Source organism: Etheostoma cragini, chromosome 22 (assembly GCF_013103735.1).
Source record: "Etheostoma cragini isolate CJK2018 chromosome 22, CSU_Ecrag_1.0, whole genome shotgun sequence".
Lineage (NCBI taxonomy): Eukaryota > Metazoa > Chordata > Actinopteri > Perciformes > Percidae > Etheostoma > Etheostoma cragini.
The window spans coordinates 18741550-18755869 of record NC_048428.1 but is presented as its reverse complement, the minus strand read 5'-3'; the positions used below and the strand labels follow the sequence as shown (position 1 = coordinate 18755869).

The 14320-nt window shown below is 38.5% G+C and overlaps 1 protein-coding gene across 6 annotated transcripts in view; it reads right to left on the bottom strand.

Moving 5' to 3' along the window:
- The window catches only part of sh3kbp1 (SH3-domain kinase binding protein 1), a 32204-nt gene that overhangs the window by 2710 nt on the left and 15174 nt on the right, over positions 1 to 14320 (bottom strand). For 3 of the 6 annotated variants that reach the window (XM_034861975.1, XM_034861979.1, XM_034861977.1), the window contains 16 exons: positions 12812 to 12926; positions 11473 to 11579; positions 10872 to 11010; positions 10623 to 10702; positions 9135 to 9224; positions 6198 to 6267; positions 5608 to 5702; positions 5224 to 5319; positions 5066 to 5117; positions 4898 to 4969; positions 2919 to 3054; positions 2719 to 2780; positions 2453 to 2559; positions 1776 to 1907; positions 959 to 1170; positions 527 to 590 (listed from right to left, as the gene is read on the bottom strand). In XM_034861975.1, coding sequence (XP_034717866.1) covers positions 527 to 590; positions 959 to 1170; positions 1776 to 1907; positions 2453 to 2559; positions 2719 to 2780; positions 2919 to 3054; positions 4898 to 4969; positions 5066 to 5117; positions 5224 to 5319; positions 5608 to 5702; positions 6198 to 6267; positions 9135 to 9224; positions 10623 to 10702; positions 10872 to 11010; positions 11473 to 11579; positions 12812 to 12926 — 1629 coding nt within the window. The remainder of the gene's footprint in view (positions 1 to 526; positions 591 to 958; positions 1171 to 1775; positions 1908 to 2452; positions 2560 to 2718; positions 2781 to 2918; positions 3055 to 4897; positions 4970 to 5065; positions 5118 to 5223; positions 5320 to 5607; positions 5703 to 6197; positions 6268 to 9134; positions 9225 to 10622; positions 10703 to 10871; positions 11011 to 11472; positions 11580 to 12811; positions 12927 to 14320) is intronic. The other 3 variants (XM_034861976.1, XM_034861978.1, XM_034861980.1) reach the window with 3 other exon arrangements.

Here is a 14320-nt window from a genome sequence, read left to right as displayed (position 1 = left end):
CTGTTTTGAAAATCCTTCGTGGATGAAATCACAGTAGCGATACTAGAGAATCTGCAGACTCTTCTTTCAATTAATCAATTAATTGATGGATGAAGGATGTTTTGCTGAAGGGCACATGACATTCAAGGCAAAAGAACCTGAGACAATTACTGTATGCTTCCTCATCAAACTGGGAAAAACATTTCTTCATAGTCCTGGTTTGGGTGTCCACGTGATCGTCCACATACTCATATATATGTAAATATATATATACATATATAGAGAGATAGATACACACACACTATATATACATTTTTGGTGCATATGATGGAAATAACTCGTATTTCTCAGGTGCTAAATCAGACATTTAGTGCTGTTTAAGCTTCTTGGGCATTTCTTTTACAAAATAATGTAACAAAACTTAATATATGCAGTACATACACATTTATATGATATTCTAAGATATATATCGCTATTGTTGCCAATTACTAATGAACCTGCTTTGTTTGTTCCGTAACCAAACGTCTTAATTCTTTATGAGTCTCACCTGTAAACTAACACGAATCTTCTTCTCTTCATCCAGCGCTTTGGTCAACTGCTTCATTTCCTGTCTGAAATACACACAAATACACAAAAACCCATCTTGACTCTGATAAACACAAACATAATAATAATAATCCTATATTTATACAGTGCTTTTAAACAAAAAGTTACAAAGTGCTTTAAATGGCTGAACCAGGATTAAAACATTTCAGGACTGCGATGAGGAAAATAAAAGCAGATCAGATCAGATAAATGGAATGAAGTAAAATACCCAACAATGTATGATAAAAAGTAACAATAATACAGTAATAATAATACATATATAAAATGGTGTGCTAGCATTTATAAAAAGCTTTTTTTTTTAAGATAAGTTTTGAGAAGTGATTGATAAGATGTCACTGATTCTAGGTTGGTATGTACTGTGCATGTGATGTACCTGTGCTGGCTTTTGAGCAGTTCTACAGAAGCCCTCAGCTCTCTCAGCTGGTTCCTGAGTTCCTCCAGTGTCAGGGGGGTCAGAGGAGAATGCCGGAGCTCAGGGGAGGGGCTCAGACCCGAGGTGGAAGACAGGGATGTGGGGCGATGACTGGCGCTTGGCGGGGTCAGGGCAGAGGGCTTGGCAGGCAGTGGTGCTTTACTGTCAGGTACCTGAGAAGAAATGTAAACACAGATAAAGGCTATTAACAATTTAGAAATCATTATATTTTGCCCATACATTTAATATACTGTATAACCTGGTAGTTGCTTTATTTTTATAAATCTTAAGAGCTTTCAGTAAATGTAGGAATCCAAAATACAGCATAAATATGTGACTTTGTTTGTGGTAAAAAAATTTTAAGCATTTCCGGATTAAACGTTCTGAGAAAAATTGAAATAGTCACATCTATAATTTTAGAACAATCTCCCAATCTCCATGTGATGAGGAAGACTTTGATATGGTTGAAAGCTGCAGGGCAGTTACTAATGGACCTTGTTGTGCAGTTGTTTTGCCAATTGAAAAACATCCACCTTTTAAAACTAAAACTAAAATGATAACTGCATTTCTTACTGATGTGAAGTGATGAATTACAAAAAAACATGTTGTCATCTGTCAAAAAACTAAATATCACATTAGTCAGCAAGCAGGGTGTAGAGTGTTTATGAGGAACACAAAAAAATCCATCTGTGCATTACAAATAGTGCACAGAAACATGAAAATTGTGTTGTTGCGCCCTCTGCTGGATGAAAGAACGAGTGAAAGAAAGTGGTCATACAGGGGTTGTGGATCCTCCTTTCCTCAGGGGAACCTCTGCAGGTCTGGAGGACACAGACTCCAGCTCCACCTTTCCTCTGTCCTTCCTGTCCTCCACTCCAGGGGGGTCCAGATCGATACCTGACAGGGAAGACTGCAACAAAGACAGTGATGGTCTTATTTATTCAGAGAAAAGTATGTGGCTTTCGGAAGTACTGATATCAGAAATACTGTACGTAATTTAATAATAGTAATTTTTACTATATTACTTTTAGTAATATACTACCTTTTTTTGCTACTTTATACTTCTACTCCACTATATTTCAGATGACAATATTGTACTTTACATTTATTTAAAAACTTAAGTTACATTGTAGATATGAATAAAGATTTATTAGCTCCACATTTACAGATGCAACATTAAAGTGAAAAACACATTAACACATAATTTATTCTAATTTAATAATTGAATATACATTATTCTGAAATGGTGTATTCTGCATGACAAGTCAATTTATATTTTGATGCGAATACTTTTTGAAAACAGACTTTCTTAAAACAGACTATTTCTATATGGTGCTACTGCTACTTTAACTTTAGTGAAGGATCCGAGTACTTCTTACAATACTGACTTTGACACAATAATAATAATTCCAGTATTTTAGAATGAATATCCTTCACGGCTATAAACACACTCACGGGGGCGATGATCTGGGAGCGAGGCCGACGGTCGATGACTCTCGGCCGTGTCGCCGTTGGATGACTCAGCTTCTCTGTTGATGGCACCACCGCGTCGAGGTCCACATCTGCACAAACGCACATCAGAAACACAAACACACCTGATCAGCAGCAGCTTAAGTTCCACAGGATGAGACAAAGAGAGAGAGAGAGAGGGGGCGCTCAAAGAGTTACTGAGGAACCATGTCTTGATCTCATTGGGCATTGCTCCTGTCAGTCAAACTCACCAGTGTCATGTGGGGCAGAATCTGGTGTCGAAGCCCCACCCTCAGACTTGGGGCTTTCACACCTGAGCATGTAAACCATACAACAACATTAGGCTGTATATACTCTGGAGTATATAGGATTTTTTACCGTTAGAGCGTGTGTGTGTGTGTGTGTGTGTGTGTGTGTGTGTGTGTGTGTGTGTGTGTGTATGTGTACTGACGCTAGAGTGGGTGGTCTTTCAGGACGCCGTGGGGGTTGGGAGGAAGAGGAGGTGCTTGTCTTTGGGTGGAGGGGTTTCTTAGGAATGCTAGATGGGATAGAGGGCTTGGGGTTGTCTCCAACCTTCATCTCTTCACCTACACACAAACAAAAATGTACAAAAATACACATGGATGTTTAAAGGGAAAAATAACAACAACAAAAACAGACATACAACATGAATGCAGACCTGTAGAGGTGAATGTGTGAAACACTTACACACAATTAAGGTAAAGTAAAGGTAGGAGTATAAGTGATGAATGTAAAGGAACTAAATCTAACCCAAGAGGACAAAAACTAAGCAAAAGAAAGTTGTTGGGGAAAAAACAGAAGAAGAAGAAGAAGAAGAAGAAGAAGAAGAGCGGGAAGGGAAAAAAATAGGAGGGCAACAAAGACTAGAGCAGGATCAGAAGGATCAGGTCAAAGTGGTGGCAGTAGGATTGATATGTAGCTTATATAGTTATGTTTTTGGTTAATGAGTATGCATGAGATTTTATCTTATTGAGAAATTATTTATTTATGAAAAAACTGTCAAAACATTTAGGAGATTGTGCTCTTTTTTTTTTACAATTTAATTTTAAGAACCTCCCCATGAAGTCACATTGCAAGAAAATCTATAACACTGCTCCATCTCTACTAAAACCTGGAGAATAATTCCACCCCGATGGGGGATTTTACACTTGTGGAAAAAAAAGAAGAAAAAAAAAGAAATACACACACACACACACACACACACACACACACACACACACACACACACACACACACACACACACACACACACACACACACACACACACACACAACTTTTTACTTGAACTCCACTACATTTCTTGGCTTGCTCCAAAAAAAGCATCATCTCGCTGTGTACTTGTGCATATGTGACAAATAAAGCTATCTGTATCTATCTGTATTATTTCAGCGGGAAATATTGTACTTTGCGCTCCAGTATGTTTATCTGACAGCTGTAGTAACTAGTCACTAGTGTGTTAAAACATAAAAGAGGAACTAATACAATAGTGTCTACATGTTGTGTGGTGAGTTGTTCAATCAGAGAGGGATTTACCCATTTTAATAACCGTGTGAAGCCAAATTATTAATATTTCACAAAAAGCAAATGGAGAAAAAGTTCCCCAAAAGAACCAAAACAAATTTGTATATATAAAACATCTTCTTTTCTCTCCGATTAATTATCTAACAACTCCTCTGATTTATCTTGTAGCCCTTTAAACTACATAACATTAAAGGGGCCCTGACCATTAGTTGACAAACCATGGGATTAAACTGACTAACTTTATATAAAATAGTAAACCACCTCCACCTCCACCAGCTACGCTAGTTACAGTCTACATATGCAATGATGTATCAATATTAACAATCTAATGTCATATATGATCATATATGAGTGAAACGTATATTTAGCTGATTATGGAGCGCTTCTTCCACCACAGCCTACTAAATCTCGGAAAAGCGACTAAATGGGGTCAAATATTGTATGAATAGCATTTCTCCTGTTAATTCTATTTGTATTGTATTCATCCGATATAAAGATACAACTCTGAAAACTATATTGCAATAGTTGGTGTCAGCATTTGTCAAGCTCAAAACCACAGTGCCTAAAGCCTCCTGTTGCACAAGGAATGAAGTTGACAGCATGTGTTCAATCAAAGCATTGTTCTTCCGCTATACAAGGGAGGACAAACATGCAGCAAGGGATTTTCCTACTGCTTTTGTTTCAATAGAAGCCTGCTGCATGTTTGGCTCCCTTTACAAGGGAAAAAAATGCCCTTTTTATTCTGTAAAGTAACCCAGCCAATCAAATGCTGTATTAGTAATAATAAGCATGCCAGTTAGTGATCAGCCCATTGCAAGCTGAACAGAGGAGTAGAATGTTGCAGACTGAAGGTGGGCTGAGCAGAGCCAAAGGGGTCTAGACTGTACCTCGATCCTGGTCTCTCTGTGGCAGATGTTCAGGCCGCTCAGGTGGAACCTTCTTGACCTCCGACTTTCTCTCTACAAGTCAGAGTTTTTACAGGTTTCTGTTTCTCTCTCTTTGTCTCTCAGAACGTAGAAATACAAGAGAGGAAAGGAAATAAGATGCTACTGTACCTGTGGTGTGTTTAGCACCTGGTGCACTGGGAGGAGGCGGTTTCCTTGGTCTCTGGAAACACACACAGACACAGAAACATTACGAAAACACTTTGAGAAGGCATCATGTCTTCAATACTTTCTAGGCTTTTAATGTCACGGTAACCAGACAAAGTTACCTCTTTCTCCACTTCTAGTAGTTTGACAAAGTTATCTGGGAAGACACCTTGCCTTCCTCCGATCTCCCCCTTCCACCAACCTGCATCGGCACACTCCTGGGAAAAAGACAGCAAGGTGTTTGGTCTAAACTACACTTCAAAAGCTTGCTGCGTGTATTTAGTGTGCACCTGGACCATGCAAATGTTTCATATGTGCACAAACAAATCAAACTGACCAAATGATGTAGCAATCAAAGCAGACACTCCCATGTATACAATATGAAGAATTACACACACACACACACACACACACACACACACACACACACACACACACACACACACACACACACACACACACACACACACACACACACACACACACACACACACACACACACACACCTTGGTGATGATGTTGATGATTTCACCCTCTTTGAGTGACAGCTCGTCTTCATTTTGTGCTTCATATGGAAAGAGGACTTTACATTGCTCCCGCCCTACCAATCAAATTTATGATAAAGTCAAGAAAAAGAAAACTTAACAGCTGAGAAACAAGTCAATGAAGGACGTTTTCACCAACAATCAAAGGTACAAAATCCACAACATGAATTTGCTTTGAGAGGGATGGTTTACAACACATTGCTACTGAAAAATACCAGATTATTTAGAAAAAGCTGATTGTATTAAACATTTTGACCATAACATGTTAAATGCAATACTTCTTGCATCCAACTAGTAAAAATTTGGATGTTGGGGATTTCCACAAGCACCTGAACACATCATCTAGGAAGCGTTTTAAAAGTTTGGGCTTAGCAAGACTAAATTACAATACTGTGACAAAGGAAAGAAAAACCTTCGCAAGAAAGTTAGGAAGTGATCTAATAACTTTGGTATGCTTTGGGAAATGGTTGAACGTTTCTGGTTATTATCAGACTGCTTATCTTTATTATTTCAGAATTATCTTTAAGAACAGTAAAGCTGTAACTTCTCACCTCTGACTTTGCCGTCAGGTTCAGTCTTCATGGTTTCTGAGGCAACGCTGGCTGCTTTTGCCTCGTTCAGCTGAGTGAAGGACAGATGGAAGTAAACATTAAGTTTAACACACAACCTCAGATGCACTTAGACCTCCAGCAGATTGCATCGTGTTGTAACCAGTGATCCAATTCACGTTGTTGTCTATCTTGGTTTGGGACTTCCTGTGCTGGCCGACGTCTCTAGAGAATACCGTGACCTGGTTTGATTCAGCTGTGGTTGGTTTGATAGTGGCAGCAGAGTTTACTCAATAGTACTGGAACACAGAAACTGACATTTCTGCATTGCCTGTAATGGATTCCTCCTTGTATAATAATTGCATGTTTTAAAAGCTGCTGTTTCATACATTAGATAAATTCCAGCTATTGGAATTTTTGATGTGGAAATAATTCAACCTAACATTATTGCTTCAATGTAACCAGCTAGTTAAAGAAGATGGGATCAGATTTAGAACAAAAACCAATGAGCTAACTTCCCAATGTGTGTGTGTGTGTGTGTGTGTGTGTGTGTGTGTGTGTGTGTGTAGGTTGTTAAAGGAGTCATTGTTTTCTGGCTGGAGTGGATCCCTTGACAGTGTTTGCGGAACCAGGGTGGCTCTTCCATTCCCCTACGCCCCACCCACCCACACCCACACCCACACACACAAGACCTAGTCTGTCCCAAACACACACATAGCTCTGTTCTGAGAGGGCTGAGAGGGAAAAAAACACCAAACACCCCCCCCCCCCCCCCCCCCCCCCCCCCCCCCCCCCCCCCCCCCCCCCCCCCCCGCCAGCTTCTCTCCTCTTTCTACACCCTTCCCTTTCTCCCCCTCAGTCTCTAATGAGACCCATGTGGTACCACAAGCATTGATACATCATCACAAGGTCACAGAGACGTTTCCATGTCCAATCATCTTGTTTCTTTGGTTCTCTCGTAGGCAATAGGGATCGACCAATAAGATTGCCCTGATGCCAGAAGCATCAAATGTTTAAAACTTTCACCACTTTTAGTTTCAAAAAGGAACAGGAACTCATTTCTCATGTATTACAGAAACTTGACACAACCCTACAGTACTGACATCTGTCATTGTGAACCAAAGTGTAACCAGAGGCAAGAAATTCAAACCTGAGTGTAAAGCCATGAACTGTTAGTTATCTGAACTTACTCAACTTGAGGTTTCACAGGGAATGTGAAACAAACAAACATGATCAACCTCGAGATAAGGCCTGTGCTGCACTGTATGGCCTGGTGTGTTCAAGTAAGCCCATTTGAACATCACATTAATGTGTTACTTATAACTTTGTAAGTGAAAGTTTTTAATATGACGTATGCCATAAAATATCGAGCCAGTGGCAGTGAATTTTAACCCTCAAATGAAACAAAATCTGCTAACACGGGGGCACCAGAACAAACCTGTGAGCACAAAATCAGTTTTTATTAACACTATGTGCACCAATACTGTAGTTGTATTGGGATTTCACAAAATTCACAAGCAGATGATTTCACAGTTCAATTATAAAGTTGACGTAGCTTTGCAAAGACTCAACCACCCCCCCTCCATCACGTCCCAGATAGAGACACTCTCCTGTCACTTCCTCCAGAGCCTCATTAGAGCAGAGAGACTCTCACCATAAAGCAACATAACAACCTCCCGCTCAGCAGGACCGGCTGACAAACATCCTTTACACAAACACACACTTTTGTATGTCTGCAGGAGCTACAGGGCGACCAATATGGGCTTTTAAAAGCCTTTTCACATACAAGTGTTTGATTTCTTTACTCACTTAACTTATTTAGTTTATTTATCCAAAATCTACTAATTTTTTCATCCATTGGCCTCAGTGCTACTCATGAGGTGACATGAGAGTTTCAGGTTCGGTGTAGTTGGTGAGGTTAGTTCATATATCATGCAGAAAGCAGGATTTTATAAAGGTATTTTATTTAGATAACAAAATAAAGCCAAAAAACAGTAAGTCTGGGATTTCATATATACTGTACTTGTATGTTTCTTGGTGGTTAAAATGTGCTTTTAAAGATGCCAAGGATAATGTTTTGGGGCTAACACTAAATACTTTTTCATGAGAAATATAGGAAACCGTATTTAGTGGTCACAACATGTATTTTTGGCAAGGTGAGGCAATCTTTGAAATGGTGTTACGGCCATTAGACATTCAACTCTTGTTAGAAACCGAGGCTTTTTAATTTGTTCTCTATATAACCTTACAAAAAAATCTGCTTTTCCACATGCTTTAACTGTTACTTTCCTCAACAGACTACGCCTAACCTTCCGACTAACTAAACAGCACTGAGGCTAAACCACAACACTTGAAACAAACAGAGAGACAAAGGATGAAAATAAAACAAATTAACTAGATGAAGAAAACAAGAGAAGTACAGAAAGACAGAAAACTTGACCCTACCGTTCTCTCCTCTGGTTCCTATTAAACACACACACACACACACACACGCACTCGGTGCTTTGCTACATCAGCGCCGGCAGCAGCAGGAGATAGTGTGTGTGAATATGTAAACCTCAGTAAAACTGTACAACCTCCCCTCCCCTCTCTCCCTCTCTCTCTCTGCCCTGTGGAGTGCTCACTTCTGCTTTGCTCGACATATCCCAGGATGTGTGTGTGTGTGTGTGTGTGTGTGTGTGTGTGTGTGTGTGTGTGTGTGTGTGTGTGTGTGTGTGTGTGTGTGTGTGTGTGTGTGTGTGTGTGTCAACAAAAAACCACATCCACATCCTGTGCTGTGAAACTGAAACAGAGGAAGAGGAGGAGCCAAGGCTGGGACTTCCTTCCCTCACTTTATACAATACCATGATCACAGTATCAAAAAATGTATCTGTCTGTCTGTGTGTGTGTGTGTGTGTGTGTGTGTGTGTGTGTGTGTGTGTGTGTGTGTGTGTGTGTCACCTTGTCCACCTCTGAGTCCACATCAATTGAGCGGGGTCTGAGCCTGAAGGGCTGGTCTTTGAAGATGTCACCAAAGCCAAACCCTCGGACCTTAAAGGAGGTGAGATGACACACAGTGAAACACCAACATTTAACGCAATATTTGAAGAAATACTTCACCAACAATCTGTGGCCTGACGTTCAAACATTGACCCCTAGGGGGCCTGGAAGTTTGTACAGGGCTTCTTGGGCTTCAGCAGCTGTAGTCAGCAGTTTCAGTGGATTTAAATGGGAACTTGAGTCACCACTACTACTGCAGCATAATCCATTTCTCCCATGTCTATCTGTATGCTTATATTGTTCCCAAAATATGTCTAAATATGTCCCATTTGTCCCTAGCTATGATAGCAGTTAGCTGCAATGTTGACAAACACAAGCTGTGAATTTTTGCCATGTTTTGAGTGTAATACTTAGACTGAATTGGCATTTTGTTTCACTTCACTCATTCACCCAAACAGTGATATTATGTTATCCAGTTTCTTGTTGGATTCTTGACGATTTTGATTAGTTTTCTAACCAATCAGGAAAATTGTTGATATAGCTTAGTAGCCAGTTTCTATATTCTAATAATTCATATGCCTACTAAGCTGATTGGTTGACTTCTTCTCCAACCGGCCGAAATAGCCAGTTAACAAATATGAGATGTGGGCAGCCATACGGGGGTTTGCTCAACCCACTTTATACCATCACACACTGTTTACTCATTATTTTCTTAACACTTATTCAGCTTTTTCCTTATGTTACACACAACTATATTAACTGTACTTACAAATCTAAACAGGACCTGCAGAAGTAGTGTATTTAAACATATTTAAGCAATATGAATATTTGGAAAAGTACTCAGCACATGGACAAATAGTGGAGAGTGCAATATGCTGCACAGCTGGTGGAGTGGGTTAAGTTATCTACTGTTTGTTTAATATTTCTATTGTCACTGTAGACTCTGTTCTAACTGCTATGAGTCCAAGCTTACGACATCTGCTGTTTTCCACCATTCAAGCCAGGATTAAAATAAATTCAAAAAATTTGGCAAGTATAGCTGTAAACACATATGTCCTTGGTGAAAATTGTTAGTAGTCTATCTCCAACCAGAAAGTAATTTTGTTTTTCAGTTTTGTGCTTTCAACTAAATATATGACCTTGTTGCTCAAAGCGTCCGCTACAGAGAATTAAAAAAAAAGGTCCATCCCTAAACAAGTTTCAGATCTTGGGCAGGATAATTCTTGTCTAATGATGGTCCTAAGACCAGTTAGAATAAGTTGTTTCAGCGTTTCATAGTATCAAATTATAAGAGTTATCTCAAGACACTTTACAGACAGAGTAGGCCTAGATCACACTCTATAATTTACAAAGATTAACAATTCCTATAATTTAAGTGATTTAAGTGCTCTATCATTATACCATCCACAGGTGCTCCATCATAGTACCATCGATGATGTCATTGATTACCTTCTTGGGCTGAATTTCTCCTGACCCCGTTTCTGACCGACTGTCACCTCCATCACTTTCACTGCCTGGGCTGTCCTTACCTACACACACAGAATAGAAAATACATATTAGCTTTGGCATTCCTGCTAAGGTACAGTAGACTGCAGTAGAATCATTTTCAATTTGTATTGCAAACAAAGCAAGTTGCTTATGTTTTTTTTTAAATTGATTTTTATATGCCTTCCCACTATCTGATTGGTTGAGACTCACTGGTGCGGGAGCTGCGCAGCTCCTCTTGCGAGGTGTTTAAGGAGGACGTTTCCGACTCCGTCTGGATAATTTTGGTGAAATTGGAGGGAAACATTCCACTCTTCCCATTTAGAAATCCCTCCCACCAGCCCTCCTCTACCTGAACATACAAATACACACACACACACACACACACACACACACACACACACACACACACACACACACACACACACACACACACACACACACACACACACACACACACACACACACACACACACACACACAGACAGAGTTGTGTTGATGTTTGGTTTAAGGTTAATTTTCTGTTAATCAACTAATGTTTCAATTGATAAATTATTTCATCTCATATGTTAAATAATGGTTTATCAAAAAATTATGACAAATTTATAAACCTGTTAGTGTTTTTGGAGGACAAAATCTGTTTCTAAATTATAACAAACAAATCTTTGTAACCTTTATGATATATTTGTGCTGAATTCATCCCCATTACAGCTTGTGTGTTTCCTGTAGGCCGATTTCTGCCAACTGGCCTTTATAATGGTTATTTATGATGAAAAGCTCCATTATGAGTCCAATAAAATGTAATCAGTCTTACCTCTGCTATGATCTCAATGACATCTCCTATTTTCAACTCTAGCTCGTCTTCATGCTGAGGCACGTAGCTGAACGCCGCTTTACACCTCCGCTTACGGATTTGCTCTACTGCACACACACACACACACGCAAACATGTTTTAGGTTAACATGTGACATAATTGCCTCCTGCACTTATCCATAATCCATGACTTGATCCATGAGTGAGCAGGTGCTTACTGACTTAATAAAGCCCTCATGGCTAAAGACTGACACACACCTTTGACTTTTTCCATTAGCAAACAGTCTTAATAACAATCTACCACACCAAATGCTTCCCATTGGCCTTGCAGTTGTTTGTCTTACACTCATTAGCCTGCTCATTAATCTCGACTCATTCTACACCAGCGGGGGCATTAAGATGTGGCCCTGCGACTCCTCTTCTGTCCACTAGGTGTCCCTCCTCCTCATGTTAAATGTAAGGTGTGTGTTTGCTGCATGTAGGCAGTGGTGGAGGAAGCATCCTTTACCTAAAAGTACTAATATATCATTGTTAAAATGCTTCATTACAAATAAAAGTCAGGCACTGGAAATGGTACTTGAGTAAAAGTATTAAAGTACAATGAGGAAAATGTTTTCAAAGTATTAAAAGTTAAAGTACTCAATGCGGAAACTGCGACAGTTGCACTATTAAACAATTTATTTAATTAACTAGTGGACTAGTCCATAAAAATGTCCTAAAATTTAAAATACTATTACATTTTCCAGGGTTCAACATCTTTAAATATCCTATTTCATCTGACTAAAGCCCAAAGATATACAGTTACGCGTACTAATGAAGATACTTCATGAAAACTGAAAAAAACAATAAATCATCACATTCGAGAAACGGGAACCAGGAAGTATTTGCCATTTTACATGAAAAAATAACTATTATCAAAATAATTACCCTTTTATTTTCAGTTAATCAATTAACCGTTTCAGGTGTACTTGTGCTTTTTCACATTTTTCTGTTTTCTAAAATCTTAATTTGTAAAGTAACAAAACATGGCAAATGATTGTGGAGTTAAATGTACAATATTTCCCTCTGAGGTGTAATGGAGTAGAAGCATAAAATGACATGAAAAGTAGTAGAAGTACCTTCAATTTATAATTAAGTACGTCTTAAGTACATGTACTAAGTTACATTCCACCCCTGCAAATGTGTATATATTGTGTGTGTGCACTATGAATGCTTGGCCCAAATCCTTCTTCACACTAATAGGAAATATGTTTGAGACTGAAGATTTAAACCTGCCAAATGAGTAACGTGTGTGTGTGTGTGTGTGTGTGTGTGTGTGTGTGTGTGTGTGTGTGTAGCACCTTTCTTGCCCGATCGTGCGCTGGGGTCGGACACAGGGCTGGCCCTTCCATTGGAAAGGTCAGGTCTAATCATGCTTGCCTGTCCTCCATCCCTCTTTGCCTCTTTCTTTATCTCCTACCAAAAGAGAGGAACAGTAGGTGATTAGAGGAGGAGGAAGAAGAGGAGGTGAGAAAGGATGGTGGGAGAGATGGAACAAAACAAAAAAAAGGTGGGTTGTGGTCAGTTACAGAAACAGAAATAAGGCTAGAATGAGACAAGACAAGACAGAGAAACATAAAACATAAACAATTACGTCATGTACAAACAGAAAAATACCAGTTTTTCTAAATTAAAAAATATTAATTAAATAAAAGCAAGTTTTTAAAAAATATTAAAAGAGGTAAATTGACCCATGCAGAATGATAAAGAGCACACCACTACAAAGTTATGATAAGGGTAACATAGGATCACAACTATAACACAAAAAAGGAAATCCCATTTTTAAACTGAACTTTGTATACTGAAACTAATGAGCCAAATGATTACTAAAATCCAAATTAGATACATTAAAGTCCGTGAATTACTCTAAAATGCCCCTTTATTCTTCCATAAGATATCTTTCAAAGTGGTGCATGACTCATACAAAATGATAAATAACATTAAAAAACATGGTGACTATATGGGTGCTATTTACAGTGTAATTTGCTACTTTAAGTCCTTAGCTGTCACCGTCAATCATTAATATAATAATGCATTTTCACTATCTTACAACTTTACCATGACAATGACGTGTAATTAATGTAGTGATCAACTATATCCATTTGCAGAAACTGTTCTTGTAAAAAACTTTAGACCTTTCTTTTCACCTGAGCATTTATTTTAAATGAACAGACCGTATTTGTACAGTATGTCTGTATATGTATTTGTATGTGTATATGGATGTCAGTTTATCTGCACATTTTTTGTTGTTTTATTATACACTGCTTTTGTATCATATTATGCTAAACAAATACATTTGAAATTGACAAAAAATTTAAACTATTACAAATTCTACTGTATTTTTTGAAGAAATTCCACAAAATGTCATTAAAAATACTATGGTGACTACCAAATAACTAACAACAAATAGGAACGACAAGTAAAAACTGATGATTTAGCCAAATTGTGTTAAATTCAGTACCATGGCGTTCCAGGTTGCATTTCTGTTTGCCAAAGGGATGGGGTCATGCCAATGTTAATTTGTAAAAAATTATAATACTGGATTACATTTAATATCGGACCAATGATATGATGTAGAAACAAAAGATAATCTGACATTAAACCAGAGATGGCAAAAGTACTCACTTTCCATACTTAAGTAGAAGTACAGATACTTGTGTTAAAAAATACTCTGGTAAAAGTGGAAGTACTGATTAAACTTCTTCACTCAAGTAAGAGTAACAAAGTACAGACTTGGAAATTTACTTAAAGTATAAAAGTAAAAGTAGCCGTGCAAAAGCTACCTGGAGCACACAAATGTTACTAGAGAG